We start from the raw sequence: 21,798 nt of genomic DNA on the forward strand, positions 1-21,798 counted from the left end.
TTTGTTTTATTTATTTCTCCTTATATTTACAGTCTATATAATAATAATATATATGCATAATCCAGAATTACCCATCTAATAAAGGCCACTCACGGTTTGTTGTCAGTATTACATAACCTCCTGTGCTCCCTCTATAGGAGCACACAGCGCCACCTTGAGGCCAAGACACAGTGATGCTGAAGGAGCAGGGCAGGGCGGCGGGTCTGGAGGAGTAGCAGCAGTACCGCTGTCCATAATCCTCCACATATCGGATGCTGATCGTCCAGCAGAGCTCCTGGTGAGTGACATCTGTGTTCCTCTGATTGTTCCTGTGTCAGACAGACTCTGTTGTCTCCTGCTGCTGCCTCAGCACCGAGGATGGAGTGGGTGAAACCTGCATCGCTGTGTTTGTGCGACAAACCTATATGTCGTCCATAACGGGGGAGAGCCTTGGCAGCACAGCAGCGAACAGCCTCGCTAACCTGATTTACAATAACACGTGATAACTGTTATCGTAAATCTGTCTGAATTAGCCTTCATTTGGCGCAAAGAGCGCGAGGGAATAAGAAGGGATCTTCTAAACGTTTAGGATCAATAGGCTTCACATGACACGTCGGGAAAAAACAGTCATTGCAGACACACTGTGGCTATGCATTTATTTACACCATCATGCGCGTGATCTTTATAAAGCATTGGGTTATTTAAAGGGGATATTCCTCTGTAGCGTGGTGTCGATATCAAATGTCTCCATGACAAACGCCGGACTCAGACACACGGCCTAACTGGGCTAATTTGCAGCGAGCTCTGTCATTGGCTGACCAGGACCCATCGTTGCAAGCACACTTGACGTGTTGTCATTTGCAGGGGGAGATTTATAGCAGAGAGTGGATGGAGCCGTGTGTGGTCAAGCGTTTCAAAGGGAAATCTGGGCCACTAAGAGTCAGGCCACTGTGAGGGTTAACCTGTCTATTCCTCCGTAGCAAGAGAGGAAAGAGAGAGAGGGGCTGTCAGGTCCCACTGGGATCGAGTTGATGCACACAAAAAAGCCCCAGATATGACAAAGTGTGCGTAATTAAATCCCAACAACTCACCTATGGATTCTTCTAAGCGTGAGTCAGCAAGGCCCTGTGTGCTGATGGTGCTCCTGCAGAGGAAGGACCGGCTGTTTGTCTTAGTGAAAAGAGCTGTTGTGCTGCTTCATGTGCATGGGAAGTCTGAGAGCTGCATGGGAATCATATGAGAGCATCATGGGAAGCAGAGATGAGGGTTTACAAGGAAAAACATCATTGCTCTTTTTATGGTCTGTCTGTATCCCTGACTTCCTGCTTCTCTCTTGCCTGTGTTCTGCAAAGCATCAAATTAAATTAGCAGTCCTAATGTACATGCATCATTATCTTGATCTTTCTGGATGCCTGTCTCTGAACTAACCCCACGTCATCCTCACTTCCTCCTTCTCTTTGTAGAGACAGCTCCATGTTAGCGAGTATTTTAATTCTTGAGTGTAGTAGGATGCCTGGAATCTGTAGTCGCTTTTTACACTTACAGATCTTCTTTCATATTCAGTGCATTACTGGGAGAGACAGGCATGTCAGGGTACTCGGGTGATACCATGGATGGATTACTGAATGGGCCTACTGGTGCAAGCTCAGGGTCCCAAAGTGTCAGGGTCCCCCCAGGCCTTTACCCGCAAAATGTCATTCAAATTAACATATACTGACCAGGAAGAGACTCAGAATGACCAGGAGACAGGAAAACACCAAAAAAGACACACAATTACCTCACTAACCCACAAATTGATCCCTAAGAGACACAAAATAACCCAAACTGACCAGAAACGCACAGAACCACAGGAAGATGCATAACGACTACAAACAGATGCAAAACCTCCACAAAGTCTGTGTGTCTTGCTCCTATGTAGAAGAGGTGATGGGTCCTTTTGCATGTCTGTGCCCATGGGCGATACCTGAAATAGCTACTCTGCATATGACACATACCCACATGCACAGATGTTTGATGTGTATGTGTTAGCTGTATGAAGCAGCGTGCCTCATTCACGCCTGTTAGCGCCGTATGATCTCGGCTCATGGGCCATGAATAGACCCATAGATGGATAACTGAAGGCTAACACTGTTCCCGTTCTCAGCAGGATGCATTAAGGGTCAGAGGTGAGCTAGCAAGGCAGAGATGAGTCTGACTTCCTGGTTCCTGGTGAGCGGCGGGGGGACGCGTCATCGTCTCCCCAGGGAGATGATCTTCGTGGGGAGGGACGACTGTGAGCTCATGCTGCAGGTACAGTATGCCTCCAGACACAAGCTCTGAGCTGTCATGTTTTAATCTTGGATGGATTATTATCTAAAGCACTGAGATTAGCGTGGATTACATTGATTGACTGGATTTTGTGTGTGTTTAGTCCCGCAGTGTGGACAAGCAGCACGCTGTCATCAACTATGAGCCGAATACAGACGAACATAAAGTGAAGGATCTGGGCAGCTTAAATGGGGTGAGCGTTATATTTATCCACTACTCTGTGTTTTAACAGCCTCATGTACTGACTGCTGAGCAGAGGAACAACCCCTGAAATAATAAGAGACAAACTGTATTATAATCTGAGTCTTCATACAGTATGTCATTAATTTGTAACATAGTGGTTAGTGGTGACTCTTCACAGCATGAGGGTTACTGGATTAAACCCGGGTTGGGGAGCCCTTCCTACTCCGGCTTCCTCCCACAGTCCAAAGACATGCAGGTTAATTGGTAACTCTAAATTGTCCGTAGGTGTGAATGTGAGTGTGAATGGTTGTCTGTCTCTATGTGTCAGCCCTGTGATAGTCTGGCTTGTCCAGGGTGTACCCCGCCTCTCACCCAATGTCAGCTGGGATAGGCTCCAGCCCCCCCGCAACCCCCAACAGGATACATCTAAGTAGTTATGGAAAATAAATGAATGAATGAATGAATGAATGGAACTAGAAGGCTGTTTTCACATTGATCTGAGGGGAAAGTGTCCCCGCTCTCTCCTTAATTCTCCCTTTACCACGTGCGTGATTTGGGACATCACAATTAGTTTGGAGCCAATTCAGTCATTCAGTCACTTATCCTGGAGCCTATCCCAGCTGACATTGGGCACCCTGGACAGGTCACCAGACTATCGCAGGGCTGACACATAGAGACAAACAACCATTCACACTCACATTTACACCTACGGACAATTTAGAGTCACCAATTAACCTGCATGTCTTTGGACTGTGGGAGGAAGCTGGAGTACCCAGAGAAAACCCACGCTGACACAGGGATAACATGCAAACTCCGCACAGAGGGGCTCCTGAGAATGGACGTTTCAGTGACATATTCCAAGCAAATGATTATTTAAAGCAGGGTATTTTCATACGTCTAAACACATTGTCAGAGGGGATCTTTACATTTTTGCTTAAGTTGATGATTCAGCATCTGCGCTAAGCTATCCTCTGTCTCAGGATTGTCAAACTCATTTTACTTTATCAACCACATACAGCCCAATTTGATCTCAAGTGGGCCAGACCAGTAAAACAATTCATAATAACCTATGAATAATAACACCTCCGAATATTTATGCCTCCGCGCCTGAAATAGCTGTTTCCATAGGCATTATGCTTTTTTGTTTTTCTTGGGGTTGTTCCTCCCATTCTCAGGGATGCGATATCTCAAGAACACTTTGAGGGAATTTCTTCAAATTTGGCACAAACATCCACTTGGACTCAGCGATAAACTGATTGGATTTTGGTGGTAAAAGGTCAAAGGTCAAAGTCACTGTGACCTCACAAATATATTTTTGCCCATAATTCAACAATTCACACTAATTATAACAAATTTTCACACAAATGTCTAATCAAATAAAATGATGACATTTTATATCCAAAAGGTCAAAGGTTAACTTCATTGTGACATCATAATGTTCTGCATAAAACACTTTTCTGGACATAATTCAGTGTCATATCTCAGGAACAAAATGGGAAACATTTGGTCAGACAACGATTTGGTGACATTTATCTTGGGTTTCCACCTTGAAACTGATTTTAGAGATCTTCTGTGTTGCTGATTTGAAAATGTGTGTGAAGCATCCATGTTTTAGAATATGTAGCTTGTTTGCACCAACATCCATATCTGAATTACCTACAACTGTCATGGCTACACATGAGTCAGGACAGACAGGGATGTGAACTGTAACTGCTACTTGAAGGGTTCGCAGAGGCATAAAACCACAAGACAGTAATTATAGTTTTCCTTTCTTTTAGTTTAAAGACATAAAACATGCATCCATGTACAAATCAGATGATGAATACTTTAGAAAAAAAAGTGCAGTGTCAAAAATATGTCTCAGTTTTTCCACATTCAGTCAGTCGACCACTCGCTGTCATTACATGTGCGTTTTTCCGTACATTTCCACTCCTGTGGAATGCTGCCATCACCACACAGAACTAAAGAGGTAGCTATTAAAGAAGCAGCTTAAGTTATCCCCTGTCACCATTCAGACCATTCACAAATCAAAAATTTTGGCAGTGCCTTAGCAATAGGGTTTCTCCATTATTGATTTAAGAAGACTGCTACAGACTGCACTGAAGCTGCTGATGACAATGTTTGGCACAGTGTTCATGATCTTTAAACATGACCACAGTAAGTATTCACTATTTTGTCAGTTCAGAGATCTGTATTCTGTATTTTTTTAACATGCCCCTGAAACCTGGCACCTCTTATCCTGTGTTCACACTATAAGCGACACAGCAACAGGCTACAAGTCATTTTAAATGGAAGCAGGTGACATGAAGCTTGAAGCTGATGCCTGACACATGTTACTGCGGACAGGCGTCATGTGCAGCACATCAAAGTTGAGCTGTCCTCAATTTATTTTAGCATATTTTTTTTAGCATATACAAACTTTAGATGATGTTTAGTTGAGGTGCTTTGTGGCAAGTTGCAGACACAAATGCTTCAGCAATACTTCAACAACTGCAATAATGTAACTTGTGGCTCGTAGAGTGAATCAATGTTAGGTGTGCAAAGTCATTCAGTGGACACTTTGATGGGCTGGTTCTGGCGCAGGGGCCATATGTTTGATACCGCTGCTCAAGAGTATATTGATAGAGGTTACTGTTTTCAGTACTGCTGCCAATATGAGTTTTAATCAATTAGACTGTGGTGAGACTGATGTTTTTCTACAAAACTCTTTTCCAAGTTACAAAAAAAATGTCAAACAAGCTCGACATGTGCGTGGATAACACTGTCACAACACAGACAAGACTTGAGCCAAAACACAGTGTAAAGATAACAAAATTATGAATTAAACCAGTAAATACGTATTTCAAGAAAAGGTTAACTAGACAAGGATTCTGACCAATCATCCAGTCCAAACTTTAGGTAAGTGGTTGTCATCAGTAGTAGGTGTTACAGACACAATTCAGTCATTACACAAACACTGCTTAGTTTCAGCACCCAGCCATAATCCTAACCCTGTTGTTCTTTCTCACTCTCTGTTTTGGTTTGCAGACATTTGTCAATGATGTGAGGATACAGGAGCAAATCTACGTCACGCTGAAAATTGATGACAAATTGAGGTTTGGATATGATATCCTTTTGAATATGGTCTTGTGTGTCTGTGAAACCCTGTGACACGCAGCACAAGGTCAGTGCACACGGACAACACTGTAACTTTATCTGTTCCTGAATAGCTGTGAATGCTCATTGCACTCTGTCTGCTGCATAATAGATGAGGCTATCAGTGCATGTTTCTCACCCCTGCAAAGAGCTCATCGTCTTTTACCTTAACCTGCCTCACATACCAACCTGTTCACCGTGGTCCGAGGAGAGCTGCATATTCCAGAGGAGGCCCTAAAGGTTAGCAGCACCCTATGCATGTTCACGTGTTAGCGGACAGAGTGAATACGCCTGCTCAAAAGAGTACAGCCACAAAGCTCTTGTATTTTTACACTGGCATGTAAAAGAGAGAGGTGGATTAGTGAAAGGCAGCAAACAGTTCTGCTGAACTGGGCAAAATACTACTTTTCAAGATTGATGAATCTGCTGTTTCATCACAGCAAACTGCTGGGCAGCTGTAGAAAGGATAGGGTTTCATCTTAATGAGGAAAGATGAAAGATCCTCAGTAATATTCAAAATGTCTCCTGAATTATGCACTTCGACCAAGATCAAAAAAGCAAGAAAATGTATAGTAAACAAAATCTGGCTGTCTCTCTATAGATTTAACAGCATTACCATGTTTTGCCTGCATCTCCTTAAACTCCCCTGCTTGTCCCATCTGTCAGCATGAGAAGTTCAGCAGCCAGCTGCAGCTGAGCCAGAAGAAACCTCCAGAGGCCGAATCGTCTAAATCTGAGGTGAAACCGTCTGAGGCAGCACCAGCATGTGGAGGGGCCGCCGCCAAGCCCCCCGAAGCCAGCAGGGTGGAGGATAAAGCGACAGGTTAGAATCTCCGAGGATGCAGGTTGCAATAATAACACAGATCTCAGTCTTCAGATGATACTTTCATAAATTTAGTCCTAGGTTAACCTGTTGATGGTCAGGTAGGTTTAAAAGCATTAGAGTGCTAAAAACAGGTCAGTTAATTCATTTATTTGTCAACTATTTTGAGTAATTAATAAATCAAAAAAGCCAAATTTGAGCTGGTTCTTGCTTCTCAATTAAATTATTATTTTTTCTCTGTTTTATGTCTTTGTGAAATGAATATTTTTGGTTTTGGTCTGTTGAACAAACAACGAAAGCAGCTGCAAAGGTCCAGTGTGTAAGATTTAGGTGGACTTCATGGCCTCTAGCGGAGAGGATTGCATTATCTGCAGAGGTCTCCTCCTCTCCAAAACAAACAGACTACATGATTAAAACCACTGAAAACACTGAATAAAGTAGTTTCACGTTACAAATCAGTGTTTCTCTGACGTTGTTTAGCATGTTGGAGATAGGCAGTTTGCCTAGCACCTGCTAATGTGTGCTTAACTTTCTTATCTGAAAACTTTAACTGGGAGCTGAATTATCTGCATAGATCTTGTCCTCTTCAAAACAAACGGACCAGGTGATTGAAATACAAAATAAAGCAGTTTCATGTTAAGAAAAATCACTATTTTTCCAATACTGCTCACCGCGGAAGGGGCTGCTGACTAGGATGGCTGATGCAAAAATGCAAATGGCTCTATGTGGAGCCAGTGTTTGGTTTGTCAGTTCTGAGCTACTCTAGAAACAAGGTGGCACAACATGGCGTCTCTTCAGACGAGGAACCACTCCTTATGTAGATATAGACGGCTCATTCTATAATGAAACATACTTATATTATATTCCATTTCTGTTAATACATCCCCATAAATCCTACTCACTGGACCTTTAAGAGCTCATCTTGGGTTCTGGAGAATTGTGAAGTCATATAAATACATTAATAAACACTAGACATATGTGCTTACATCTGCATTATAGTGTATTATCATGTATTAGAAACCAGTATTGTTTATATAGTCCCTATAAATGCTTGTTTTAGTTTTTGTAAAGGCAGCTGTGTCATTCTCATGAAAGACTAACATGACCAGACGGGTTGTTTTTGCCAGGGGACGTAGCAGTGCTGCACAGAATCACCCCCCTCTATGGACAGCCTGCCTGGTGGGGAGATGGAGACGCTGATGACCAGCAACCTGGGAGGCCTGAGGAGAGGAGCTCAGATCGGAAGCGAGAAAAAGCTGAAACTGGTAAAAAAAATCCTTCTTTATGTGATCTTGTGATATAAACGAAGCAGTAATCAATGTAATGTCTCACTTTCGCAGCTGTAAATATGCTCAGTCATGATGAATATTGTGCTCCTTCCTTTACATTTAGTGGACTTTGTGGTGCTAAATACATATGTTTGCTTTAACTCTGGCAGACGCCAAGAAAAGTACTGAGGTCCCAAAGTCGGCCCCGCAAACAGCTTCCAATCAGGAGCCTAGCTACTTCGAGATCCCAACCAAGGATAATCACTCAGCAGGTAAAGTGAGTGGTGAAGCCCCCTCACGAGAACAAGAGGCTGCTGCTTCTTCGGCTGCAGAGCCCATCCATGGCCACGCCTCCTTCACCATTGAGTTTGACCCTGGGGCATCTGGTAAAGTGACCGTCAAAGATCGAGTAGCGAAAGTAGGACCAGAGACCAGGCCGCGTCCTAAAAGGGCTGTCGGGGAGGAGCTGAGTCCACTTCAGACAGCTATGGTAGCTGCGGAGGTCAAAGTTGCCGACTGGCTGGCCCAGAATGAGCTGCCATTGGCTCTCAAAGATGCTGTTGCAGAGGATGATGGGGAGAGTGTGAAGAGTGATGTGCCTGTGCAACTGAAAAGTCTTAAAGGTTTGAATGTACATCCATTTCTGCAGCCATTTGTGCAGCACGTGTGTCTGCGCTTATCATAAGATTTGTGCTTTTCTTTAACCCTCCTCGTCTCTTTTTTACATTCTAAACCCCTACCTTCTTCTTCACCCCTCCCACACCAGGCAGTAAACATGAGGACGGCACTCAGAGCGACTCTGAGAACGCACTTGGAGAGCAGCGCAGGGCCACAGCAATGGAGGAACGCTCATGGGGGCTTTGGGGCGGTGCGGGGATGAAGATCAGAGAGGGTCGCGCTAACGTGCCAGAGGGGCTCTTTGCAGAGGAGGACAGTCCTGCTCGCCGTCGCAAGTCTTCCACTTCCAAAGTGGCAAGCGGATTTGTAGAAAGGCGACGTGGCTCGGCACCGCATCAGCAGAGCAGCCGTGATGAGTGCTATCACCACGGAGATGATTATAGCGACAGGGGAACCTATACCATTGAACTGGAGAATGGAGATCACGAGGAGGAAGAAGCGAGGAAAATGATCGACAAGGTGGGGAAGAAGAAAGTGAGGATTTAGCCCATTTTCTATCATTAGCTGGCTTTTGATGAATTCATAAAACAAACAGTTGTATACATGTATGTGTATGCTTGTTCACTTCTGCAGGTGTTTGGTGTGGATGAGCAGGAGGGTGTGTGTGTGTCCAGGCTGGGGGGTGTTGACCAAAGAGAGAGGCTCACCTCCCAGAGGTCTGGTACAGGAGACAGAGGAAAGCCTGGACGCATGGAGACAGAGGTGCAAAAAACAGAGCGCTTTTGAGTTCAAGCCAAAAAGTTGTCTAAACCCTATAATTTACCATCATTTTTCTCTTGTATCTTTCACACTGTCTTTGTTCAGGTACTATCAGAGGAACTGATGGTGGGTGGTCCTCGCTGGGTCTCGCAGTGGGCTACTCTGGCCGCCAGTCACATTAGAACAGACCCTGAGGGATCAGGAGGGGAGAGTCACGTCATGGTCACAGAGGACAGAGGTACTTCTGTACAATCTGACAAGAACAGACACAACTGATGTTTGGTTCATCAGCTCATTTGAAGCTGGAGTTACAAAGTGTGGTCTTAGCCACCACTTTCTGTGCTGTAACCCTGTAAAGGATCTTTACACACATTTTTCAGCAAAATCAAAATGACAAACTGCCTGGCAACAGTGGCATCCTTAACGGGGGGCCGGGGGGGCCATGGCATCCCTGGTACAATTCATAGACTGTAAAAATAATGGAAGTAGCCACCATGACATCATCCACTGGTTTGTGGGTTCCTCTTCTGAAGCCTTGAGCTTGGCATTTAAGCCATCGCCATCTTGGTTTTTGAGTCAGAAGTGACCATATTTAGGAAGGAGGGTGAAGCTGTGGATGAGTGAGGGGTGGATCTATAAGGATCTGTAAAGTAGATTGACAAGCTCCTGGAGTCGGCCTCAAGTGGCCATTCGAGGAACTACAGTTTTTGGGACTTAAGTGTTGGCCACATTTTTCAGCTGAGAAGGTTGCTGCTTGGTTCATTGGCTGGCCCCCACACTGCCCCCGCCCTGGCAAGAACATTTTAAGGGAGTCATTATTGTCTTTAAGAGGCTGTCGCGTGTTCATTTTTAAACCTAAGGCGTCCATTGGTACCAACTACATCAGCATAGCTCATTGGGGATTGGGCAAGATAACATTTCAAACGTAGACCAAAGTTTGTCGGGGGGAAAACTGGAATGGACATTTTCAAAGGCGTCTCTTGAACTTTCACCTCAAGATACTCAATACTCAATATACTCCTTCAATTCAAAACAGTAAATTTGTCTTTGGCTACCTCTGTGAGAACAATTCATTTAAATATGAAAAACACAAACATATGGTCCATCTGGTAGAAAGAGAATGACTGAATGGAAACCACAGAGCCAGTGCATCAGTTCTATGAGCACACTAACCCCACTGATATGTAATACCCATTAATCAGAGGACCCACATCACTAATAATATGTTTCCCTCTCCTTTTAGCTGAAATAAGTGAGTCCAGCCATTCAGCCTCATTTGCCTCGTCTGGCTACACAGAGCGTAAGAGAAGAACCCTGCCCCAGCTGCCTGGTGAAGAGCTCACTCTCGGAAGGAGAACCCCAGGCGCAGGCCTGCGTGCGGATATGGGAGAGAAACAGGACACAGAGCTACAGGAGAAGGAGAGCCAGGAGGAGAAGATGGTCAGAGGAAAGACTCGGCATGGCAGTGGAGGTGTGGGCAGTCATGGGGGTAGCCCCAGTCGCTCCTCACCAGCCAAGTCGCAGGACAGTGCTGGTGGAAGATCAGGCCAGTCAGGTGTGTTGGCCAAGCTCCCCCCTCGTCCACTGACGAGTGGGGAGAAAAGAATGGAGGAGTCACGGAGGAGGAAAAAGGAAGAGGAGAAGGCTAGGGAGAGTAGTGGGAAACCATTGTTGAGGCAGGAGAGTTTTACTGTGGAGAAACCAAGCGCCAACGTGCCCATTGAGCTCATACCTCGTATTGATGGGCTCACAGGCAGAACTCAGAGTAAGGAGACTGGCATTGACAGCGCCACACTGCAAAAAGACTCAGAGGCCGTTGCAGCCTTTTTAGAGACGACTGTGTCAGACCAAGGTGATCCACCAAGTCAGTCCATCGAAGGCTCCATGTCACCAGAGTCAGACGTGGACACGACCAGCACAGTAAGCCAGGCTGATGGAGCGAGAAAAGTAATCCAGAAACGCCGAACTCTTGCAGGACAGCAGAAGGAGAGAACGGTAGTGTGCTCATCCGGCAAAGGTCTGACTGGGGGCCGAGAGACCCAGGACAGAAGGGCCAAGACCAGGGCATCTGGTCCTCCGCAGCCCAGCCGCCCTTGGACTTCGCTGGACCTCACTGATGATGACGTCAACTCTAATTCACTCCTCTCTGACTCTCAGCCCACCTCGACACAAGAATCTAGAAGCTCACACACCAGAGCCCAGAGTGGTGGCACAACAGTGGGAGCTAGCACCAAGTCTAGTCGAGCTAAAATCACCCAGCCCTCAGCCTCCTCTGCAACAAGTAAAACCACTAGCGTGCCCAAGCCCAGGCCCACCAGGGCGTCCCTACTGAGGCGAGCCAGGCTGGGGGACTCCTCAGACACCGAACCTGCTGATCTTGACCGCATGTCTGTAGCTTCTGAGGCCTCCACTGCTAGTTCCACATCCAGGACAGGGATGGCAAAAAGGGGAATGTCCAGGATAGAGGCTCTAGCACAGCCAAGGAGGCCGAGGGTGGGCTCCCCGTCAGCCCAGAGTGACTCAGAGGCCACTGTGACGAGGAGTAGAGGTCTGGGGGCCCGGAGTGCTGCTGGTGATTATGCCATCAGACAAGGACTGAGAGGGTCTAATGTGACTTCAGTGTCTGGACCCAGAGCTAGGGCGAACAGCGCCTCCAAGCTGCCTGACAAGGGTAAAGGCACCTCCTCCTATGGACATGTTACACCTGCGTGTAAGTAATTTGTTCCTTTCATCTTTCTCACATTCTGTTGTTTTCATGTTCCAGTTGATGCTTTACGACCCAAATATTATGAAATAATCTGTAATTACCAGCTTGTAAAACATATTATTCTCTAAAATCCAGATAAAACAGCATTTTAAGAGTATCTAGCGTCAGTATGGTGACATATTTCTGAGAGAAATAGAAAAGGCAGGCAGGATATAACATTGAGAGGAATTTAATTTGACTGTTTAAAAGTGGGCGTGGCATGGTGAGGCCCTGAGACTAAGCAGGGCTGAAATGACAGCGACCATTAGACTGACGTTTGTCCGGTTGCCAGAAACGTAACTCCAAATGAAAGTTAATGTTGCTCTCTGTTTGCTAACACATTTCATTTCCCATGTCCACCTGAAGTTGTGTTCACAGCACATTCAAAACACTGTAATTTAACTACCATTCTTACCTAATCTTAGCTGGCACTCGGTGGCGCCGCGTGCCTGTTGAGTATGCGTCCACCTCAGAGGACGAGTATGGCTCAAACCGCCACATGTCCAAGCAGGGCCACACACGGCCGTTCCCTGCCACTCGGGTAGCCCAACTCGGAGGTTCAGCCCCAGCAACTCCTAACCCTGCAGGCCTATCTGCCCTGAAGCAGCACTCCAGGGAACAGGACGAGTACATGAGAGACTGGACGGCACATAGCGAGGAAATAGCCAGGTACGTGGGTGAGAGGAACTTCAGTGCAGTTTGAGAACAGTGATGAGTCATGATGACAGTATTCAAACACCCTTCTCCTGCATAGAGGCACATAGCTGTTATTATTTTTCAGTATTTACTGTTGTGTTGGGTTGTGCAGTGTTTTTGAAGAAGATAAATTGTTCTAACATGAATGAGATGGTGATTTCACATTTGTGTTTGTTCATCAGGATAAGCCAGGACTTAGCCAAAGACCTAGCCATGCTCGCCAGAGAAATTCATGATGTGGCAGGAGAGATCGACTCAGTCAGCCCTGCAGCCACAGACCCCGGAACTCTGGTAGTCAACACATTATAAAATAATTAGGCAGATGCTATTAGCGCCGAGGTGTCCATGGCCAGCAGTCTCTGCTTGAGTTTATAAACACAGTGTGCATTCAGCAGCTTTATGCATCCTATAAACTGAAAGTAATGAGTCAACTGAGTCTAAAAATAAAGAGTCAAGGCAGACTCACACAGTCCCCTGTGAATGTCCTGTACTTTACCTATTCATCCACCACATCGTACTAACTCCATGGACTGTGTTTCTCTTGATACTATGTCACCTGACTTTCTGGCGGTGCATTTGTGATTTTTTCTCCTGCAAATTTACCACTTTAACCTCAGAGAATATCCGTGATGGCCAAATATTAACCCTAACCATGACCTCTTTGCCCTAATCCTAATGTCTTCCTAAGTACTAGCCAATCACAGCATGCCGTGGGATCTTTAATAGTGCATCATGGATGGATGCAAATAGTCAAAAAGCAGCAGTGTGACTGTTCCTGTGCGAATAGACAATCCGAAATTATTGTTTCTATCTGCTAGTTTAGATAGCAACAAAATACCAAGACTTCAGATTCTTAACAAAATCAGACTATGTAAAATTGACCAAACGTAGGGTTTTAAGAAATAACATCCATTTTGTATGAAATTATAATTGTGTTTTAGTTGGAGGAGCGTGTGTTTGATGACAACTTGGACCCAAGTGGACCTTCTGCAGAGGGGACCAATGGGCGGTCTGTGGAGCTTCGACCCCGAGGCTCTGGTGGACAGGGCTCCCGTGCCATCCGCCGACAGACATGGAACAGAGATGATGTGAGTCTCTGTGTTAATATTAAATAAGTTCTCAAAATATAGAATAGTATAGTCTTTATTGCAGGTAGGAGTAACGACAAACACCGTGTATACTCCTGTAAACACTCCTCTGACATTAAAGTCTGAAAATGTAGGTCATACAAACTTTATTTTCCACCTCCGCAGCAGTTTGTTGTTAGACATACTGTACAGTTGTACCACAGTGTGCCACTAGATGGAGCTCCCTACATGCCAACTACAGGGACAGACAACCTGCGCTTCTTAGTGGCTCCAAAGCTACTGGCTGAGCTAATAAGACAGACTATGTGTGTGTAATGCATGAATGTGTAAATGTAAAGTAATCGTGGGTAGAATTAGCCTAAACTTAGCAATAGCACTGTAAAGTTTGTGTTAGCTTCTGCAGTTTCTCTCTACAATTACACCATCTGCATTATTTGTATGCCATTGCTAAATAAAAGTGACATCGATGTGTTTCTTTAATCATCTACCAGGCGGTGCTCGACAGTTTACTACTAGCCTCTGTGACTCAGCTCTCAGCAAGGATACGTCAGTCTGTTGACAAAACAACCTGCAAAATCAGGTGAGAGTCACATCATTAAACAGGAAGGAGGAACGTGCTGTTATTGTAATCTGGTGTAATGTTATATTTAGAAATGGATAAATGCAGGACAGTATTGTTAAAATAGAAACATATAAAAGATTCCTGTCTGTGTTTGATGTCAGAACTAGGCCAAGCAACACAAACTGAGTGACACATCACAAAGGTTTACACTGACAGCCAGCTACATGTCCCTTTTTTCATTCCTACAGTCTACAGATGATGAATGAAATCACTGTAACAGTCAACTAATACTTCTATCAGGAGCTATACTAAAAATATGTTAATGTATTTTACTTTCGTCTATTTTTGCGCCAACTTGGCCTCCAGGATACTCTTCAAGGATAAAGAACGGAAATGGGAAGAGATTGAGAACAAACTGCAGGCGGAGCACGACTCCCTGCTGCTCAAGAGCTCCAATAAGGTGATGAGCCTGTCCACTTCTCACACTTTGTCTGTTTATCTGCTGAAGGCCCGTGAAATACACAAGACAGTAGTATTTTTAGCCTCACTAGCAGCATGACTCTAAAGATGGCACTGTCTGTCGGCCCACCTTTTTGTCCAGACTGAAATAGGCCTACTCTATTGGAAGGATTGTCATAAAATTTGGTTCAGACGTTTATGTTCCCCCCAGGTTGAATTGTAATCACGTTGGCGATCCTTCAACCTTTCATCCAGGACCAGCAGGTGCTTTGTCCATCATATTGCTAATTACAAAAGTAATGACATTCCCATCAGCCTCAGATGTACTTTGTGTTTATTGCTAATTAGCAAATGTTAGCATGCTAACAGGCTAAAGTAAGATGGTGAACATAGTCAATGGGGGTCTGCCCATTATTCCGACAGTCCATTGGTCTGACATCCCTTTGTTCCGACCATATTAAACCCGTTGTTCCGAAGTCCCATTGTTCCGAAATCATCATGATGCCCTGTGGTTAAGGTCTGGTTAGGTTTAGGCACAAAAACCACTTGGTTAGGGTCAGGAAAAGATCATGGTATGGGTTAAAATGAAAAATAAAGTGGCAAACACATAAGCCCTGAGCCTGCTTCGCCTCAAGTCTTTCCCAGCTGACCCAGAGCCGGTTGCGGTGCACCATCAAGGCAGAAATATACGCGCCGGGAGCCATTCAGCACCGCGGAAAGCTCCCCCCACAACCCGGACCGGAGTTAATAACAGGAGGTTATGGTGTTTCATTCTCTCCTCTCTATGACACTTGTATCTCGACCAGTAGCCTACTTTTGTTGCGTTGCTGATCCTCTGTGGTACACAAATACAGTGATAATCACATATCGGAACAACGGGACGTTAGACTAATGAGAGGTCGGAACAATGGTACGGCACCAGTCAATGTTGCCTGCTAATGGCACGTTGCCACATATCTCTGTTAAGATATGCGAGTCAACTGGAGGTCCATTCATTCCTTTAAGAACTTCCGTGATCTCTTCCGTGATTGCAAAACTCCAGCCTTCTTTTATGCCTCTGCTCTGGCATGTTTTTGGGTTGTCCGTACTACATCCATCTGTCTGTCCCACTCTTGTGAACGTGATATCTCAAGAACACATAAAGGGAATTTCTTCAGATCTGGCACAAACATTCACCTGGACCCAACAGTGAACTGATTAGATTCTGGTGGTCAAAGGTCAAAGTCACTGTGACCTTGCACCTGTCTCATTCTCGTGAACACAATATATCAAGAAGGTCTTTAGGGAGTTTCTTCAGATTTGGTACAAATGTCCACTTGGACTCAGCGATGAACTGATTAGAATTTGTCAGGCAAATATCAAAGGTTAAGGTCACTGTGACCTCTCAAAATATGTTTTTCGCCATAACTAAAGAATGCATATGTAATTATGACAAAATTTCAAATATCTAATAGGATAAAATGATGACGTGATGGCATTTATATCCAAAAGGTAAAAGATCAGCCTCACTTTGACATCATAATGTTCTGCAAAAACACTTTTCTGGCCATTACTCAACGTCTTATCACAGGAACAGAATATTTAGTTGAATGCTGAAATGGTGACACTATTCTTGGGTGTCTGAAACTGTGCTGATTGTATAAATCAGCTGTGTTGTTGGGGGGAAGATGTGTGTAAAGCATCCATGTTTTCACAGACATGTATGTAAACTGTAAGAGGAACTTGACTGGTTCGCAGAGGCATACAACTGTGAAGTGGTATCTACAAGACTGGACGGGGAAAATCCAGGCACCCAGGAAGTGCTCTGGACTTTGAAGCCAATGTTTGTTGTGGCAAAACAGTACAACTTCTGGGTCCGTGACGTGACACCATTGGAGCCAAAAAGACTTTTTCCTATAGACTTACATTGTGAAAGAGACATCTGTTAATACGTGGATAAATGTCTTTGGGTATCACAACCCCTGTGGAATGACTTGTTTCGCCAACAGAATTTGATCCATTTGGTCCCATAACATTTTGAAAGTCTAGAAGAGTCGCAAGATTATGTCATTTTATCCCGAATGAAGTTAGCATAGCGCTAAACAAGAAGTGGCCGGCTTGGCAGTTGGAAGTCTCTAGTGTGCTTGCTCATATGGACCCAACACACTGCCAGTCCTCCGATACCGTGTCCAGTTCTCTTTAAACATTCAACATTTCTGCCCTCTCTGCTGCAGCATTTTTATCTTATGTAAAGAGATGCATTTCCTTGCATTGAACACAGGGGATGTACTCCACAGAGCTGCTAGCACAGCTATAATGTTGTTGCATAATGTGTGGGAAGGATTTCACCACAGCGTCATAATACGTGAATAAAGTGATAACTACTGTTTATTTTAAAGTGATGCCTGAAAGATAATGCGGTTTTAAAAAAAGTAAAGGTGCGCTTGTGTGGGTGTGCATATGTTAACGAGTGATTATTCTGTCCTCATAACTTTATAACTATTATATATTTGACTATAATGTACTAAGGAACACCAAAGGGTGCTGACTGCCTTTTTAAACCATATTTTTTGCAAGTGTAAAGTAGTGCATTGTTCCTGGTAATTGTGAGGCATTTCGATACAGTCATCAGACAGATTAATTTCATGGAAGTTTAATCAGGATAGTGTTCGCTTCTTGACATTAGTTTGGCATAAGCTGATATAGAAAGGCAGAGACTGACAGGCAATGCAAAATGGTTACAGTAATGAATTTATTTTCCCTAAGAATCTGTTTATGTCAGTAATCCATTAGCTTTTCAAAGGGTGAAATTAATGCTACAGTTTTCCACTCCTTAGCTCTCTCTATAATTGTACAAACCTCACAGTATCTGATTACTTACTGAAGCAATCGTAGTGAGTGCTGACAGAATTACAGCTGTCTGGGAGATCAAATCCAAGACACTTCAGTCTTGCACACACAGTTTTGATTACCTTGCAAATTCCCTTTTTGGAGAGCAGAGCTCACCAAATATTGTTGTTCTGATGGAGAATAAAGACTTACGAGCTGCTGCTGGTGAAAAAGTTATAGTCCACAAAACTTCTGCCTCTCTCTGGGGCAGGGTGATAAATCCTGCCTTTAACCCACCCTGGCCTTATGTGAACCCCTGAAGAGATATGTCTGTCCACCAAACAGTCACAGGGCTCATAAAGCATCACTGAGCGCACATGGCACAGTTCCAAACGTAGTCCTGCAGCAACGAAGAGATGAATTAAGTTGATTTACTTGGTGTATGAACTTTGTCTTACTTAATCACATCATCCAATTAATTTTTTTAAAATGAATGTTCTCTTAATAGGAGATTTCAAGCATTATTCAAGACCTGAGGAGAGTGGAGAGACAACTGCTTGGTATGGATGTGATGCTTTTCTATTTTTTAGTGAACTAAGAAACATGCAATTGTGTTAACTCAAGAGTACTAATTTCAAATGTTTCTTCTGTGCCAATCTGACAGTAATTGACATGATGGTGGACCCAGATGGCACCCTGGATGCCCTGTCCACTCTGGGCCTGACCAGCCCTCTGACTGACCAGAAGATCAATCCCGGGACTCAGCAGGGGGCGGCAGTGTTGCACCCTGGAGCTGAAGCCTCCTCCAGCACACTGTCCAGGCCTGAAGGACTGGCCACTGAACCCTGCGGTGCCACAGACCATGCAGCGGTGGCAGAGCGAGACCCAGGACCCCGGCAGAGCTCAAGATCCTACAACTGATACACCAAGGACATAATTCATAATGCATCCTTTAAATTGGACAAATCCTGAAGACGCAAGGTCAGAAGATTTTTTTACAAATTTGGTCTCAGATGATGGAGGAAAAAGGATGATGCGTATACGGTGGGAAAGCCTGACTGCCCGAACCGTCAAAGTGATTCGTGATAGCACTTTGTAAAAGTCCAACACTACCAAATAGCAGCTCTTGTCAGATATACAATATGAAGACTTCACAGTATTAATTGGTGAGCTTATGAAGAAGCTATGACATAATATACAGTAATCCATTTGTGTCTTTGTGTTGCAGCTCATTCTTATTATCCATTATCCTTAAAAGCATTTGAAAGAGGTACAAATGTAAAAGATGAGAGGATTTAATGTTAAAGATAAACTTTCCAAAATCCTGCTTACATTCTCAGACTGTGTTTTTACACAAGCCTTGAAATCTTTCTGTTTGAACCATAAGCTGATCAGTCAGTTGACTGAAAGAGAGCAACACGGTTTTTCAAACCTGGACCCTATTTTCTCATGTTTTCGTGTCTGAGTGACATTTTTTTGACACTGGTCCAGTATTTAGCAAGACAGCTGTAGCAGTGACGAAACCAGCTGCAATGTTATAGGCATTTGTGCACCATCAATTTACGTAGACTAAAAGTGTTTATTTTGCCACTGACAGGCTCAGATTGTTTTACAGTGTCGAACAACATTATGAAAAGGATCCCTTAAACACTTAAGATCTTTTTTTATTTAACCAGAAACGGCCCCCAAATCACTATCAGCCAACCCACCAGACTTCATTTAAAAAACAGTAATTTAAGCATGTATAGAGGCAGCATGTTTTCAGATTTAACTGGGTGAATTAAGGGTTTATTTCAACCAAACCAGAATTAGAGATTGTTGGAACATTGGAGATGTGCCAAGATGGCTTTAGTTACTTTCACTGTGTTCCTGTTGGTTTTGAATGAAGTGTGTTTAAAGGTGATAAAATTGCTGTTCATTTAAATGGAGTCTGGTGGGTTTAGCAAGGGCGATTTCAGGGCTGTTCTGGTTAAACAAAAAGGTCTATCTCTGTAGGGATCCCTTCCAAATTGTTGTCAGGCATCTAAAATAACAATCTGACCCTGTCAGTGACAAAAGCAAGAACATGACATGGAATAAATGGAAGTTGCGAAATCGCCCATTAATATTACATTACAGCTTGTTTCACTGCTGGCAGCTGCAGCCCTCTCGCTCAATACTAGACCAATTTTTCAAAAAGTTGCTCCCATTAGTCAGACACAAAAACATGGGAAACAAGTCCAGGTTAAAAAATATCAAAGTTACCCTTCAGAGCCAATGCAGAGACCCAAACTAGAAAGGTGCAATTGTGTCAAAAAAGGATTCAGCAGAAGTGTAGGCTGTGAGAATAGTGTTCTTCTATCCTGCCATAGGCTTATTTATAAAGATGAATATATTGTTGATTTGTTGCAGTTGCAATCCCCAAACCTGTCTCGGTAATGATTTTCCATCAGAAAAGGCCACGTTGCTTATTTGCTGGGAAAAGAACTGGGTATGTACAGTATGTACCAGTGTAAATGTTTATTATAGTCAAATCAAATACTCCCATCCATGCCTTTTTTTCCCTGTGGCGATGTCATTTGAAACCAGTGTATCAAAGATAGAACGTGTGTGTTCATAAAAAGTATAAAATCAAATGTAGCTCCCAGAAAGGTTTTCCAAATGTATTTTGTCACAAGTGCCCTGGATCAAACAATCATTACAGTTTGAGAAGAAAGATGCTACACTGTATAGGAGATGATGAGGTGGAGGTGAAATTTGTTTTGCACATTACAAAGCTGATATATGTTGCTACTCATCTCTACGGGACCAGGACATGACGTGCCCCTACTGCGCTCCATTATCATGTTGATGTCCTCGACCAAAAACCAAACAGGGTGAAAGCCAGTTTCCTGTTGACGAACGCTTTGTCGAGTTATTTTCTGATCACAAACAAAAATGTTGTGTTTGAACCAGCATAGACAGGGGCTACCTCCGAGTCCTGCAGCTGCATTTTATTGTTGACGATACAACGGAACGATGGACAGTGTAATGACTGTAGGTTTTCCAATGTCTTGCCTCATACCAATGTTTACACATGAATGTAACCTGATCAGAACTGTTGAAACATTTTAGCCAAAACAACTTGAATTAAGATTGATAACTGCATTGTGTGCTCAGCACCTACTGTACTTTGTCTTTAATTTTGTTTGAGCATTTGGAGAATTTTTTGTTTGGATGTTTTGTATGATTTTTTCTTTCCTTTGTAATGATGTTAGGTTAAATGTTGACCTTGCAATACCTGTGTATTGTTTGTCTCATTTCCAATAAAATGCATGATAATCATGAGCAATTATGTTGAATTCTTTTTCTCACATTAATTCCATTGCAGTGCAAATTCACAGTGTAAAGTAACTAATTATATTTAAATACTGTGCTCATTTTTGGAGCTACTTGTGCTGTACGCAAGTGTTTCCATTGTATGCTACTTCATACTTCTACTAATCAGTCACTTTGAGTTGAGAATATTGATGGCACTTGGGATGAAGGACTTTTTAAATACATTTTTGGTTGCCAGAGGGACTCTGTAACGCCTCCCAGAGCTCAAGAGCTCAAACTGTCTGAAGAGAGGATGGGAGCTATATGCCAAGATACTCCTTGCTGTCTTCCTCATCTTTTCTGTAAAGAGTTGGGTCAAGGGCTTTCGTGGTTTGCCAACTATTTTTTCTTCCATTGACACAAGAGAGTTTATTCTTAGATACCTAAATTACTTTACTTTACTCTTATATACCTTACCTTGAATTTGTGAGGAATACTTTGTTTTTGGACATGCCGCCACAGCAAACGTAAAAGTAAAACTCCCACACAATAATCCAAGTCTCATTTATCCAGTTATATGCTCAGTACTTCCCAAACACATGTATTTTTAAAACATTATGACTCATAGCAGTACAAACAGTCTCTGTCAAACAGTGGCTGGGCACGTGCACATGTTTGAACTCAAGCGGAGCTCAAATGTACACAAGTGTCCAGGCATGCTCATGATGCGTTACTCATATGCAGAAGTGTAATGTTTCCACAAAAAATGCTTTTATTCAACCTTTATTGAATCAGGCTATTCTTTTTCTTACTCTTATTTACAGTGGATGTTTACAATGCATGTGTTGGGGAAGTGCTGAGCGTACGACTGGAGGAATGTGACTTGGATTATGCTGCACAAGGTGCTCAGCCATGCGTGAGACAGTTTGTATTGACATATAGTTTTGCTTTTATTAAAAGTGGTCCCTGTTTTCTTCAAGTCATGAAGAATGTTTGCCTTTTTTTGAGTCTCTGTTCACCTCAGAGGCATAAGAGAGAAGTTTAACATAACACACAGTGAGTAATTGATATACAAATTGTCACTTTGAGTG

General features: G+C 43.5%; 1 protein-coding gene across 3 annotated transcripts; it reads left to right on the forward strand.

The window, feature by feature from the left end:
• Positions 1 to 153: 153 nt before the first annotated feature.
• On the forward strand, positions 154 to 20,622 carry cep170ab (centrosomal protein 170Ab). 3 transcript variants are annotated; one of them, XM_049572401.1, is made up of 19 exons: positions 154 to 277; positions 2,123 to 2,268; positions 2,390 to 2,479; positions 5,497 to 5,575; positions 5,786 to 5,844; positions 6,271 to 6,427; positions 7,555 to 7,692; positions 7,866 to 8,318; positions 8,462 to 8,847; positions 8,947 to 9,075; positions 9,178 to 9,310; positions 10,316 to 11,782; positions 12,244 to 12,487; positions 12,697 to 12,805; positions 13,456 to 13,602; positions 14,094 to 14,182; positions 14,531 to 14,624; positions 17,940 to 17,991; positions 18,096 to 20,622. In XM_049572401.1, exons 2-19 carry the CDS (start codon positions 2,164 to 2,166, stop codon positions 18,350 to 18,352), a joined length of 4,188 nt encoding a protein of 1,395 aa, XP_049428358.1. In that variant the 5' UTR covers positions 154 to 277; positions 2,123 to 2,163; the 3' UTR covers positions 18,353 to 20,622. The 3 variants fall into 3 exon arrangements, with proteins under 3 accessions (XP_049428358.1, XP_049428357.1, XP_049428359.1); XM_049572400.1 differs by having other exon boundaries at positions 188 to 277; positions 2,126 to 2,268; XM_049572402.1 differs by having other exon boundaries at positions 188 to 277; positions 2,126 to 2,268; positions 8,462 to 8,832.
• Positions 20,623 to 21,798: the final 1,176 nt, after the last annotated feature.

The sequence above is a fragment of the Epinephelus fuscoguttatus genome, linkage group LG3, assembly GCF_011397635.1.
Source record: "Epinephelus fuscoguttatus linkage group LG3, E.fuscoguttatus.final_Chr_v1".
Taxonomy (NCBI): Eukaryota; Metazoa; Chordata; class Actinopteri; order Perciformes; family Serranidae; genus Epinephelus; species Epinephelus fuscoguttatus.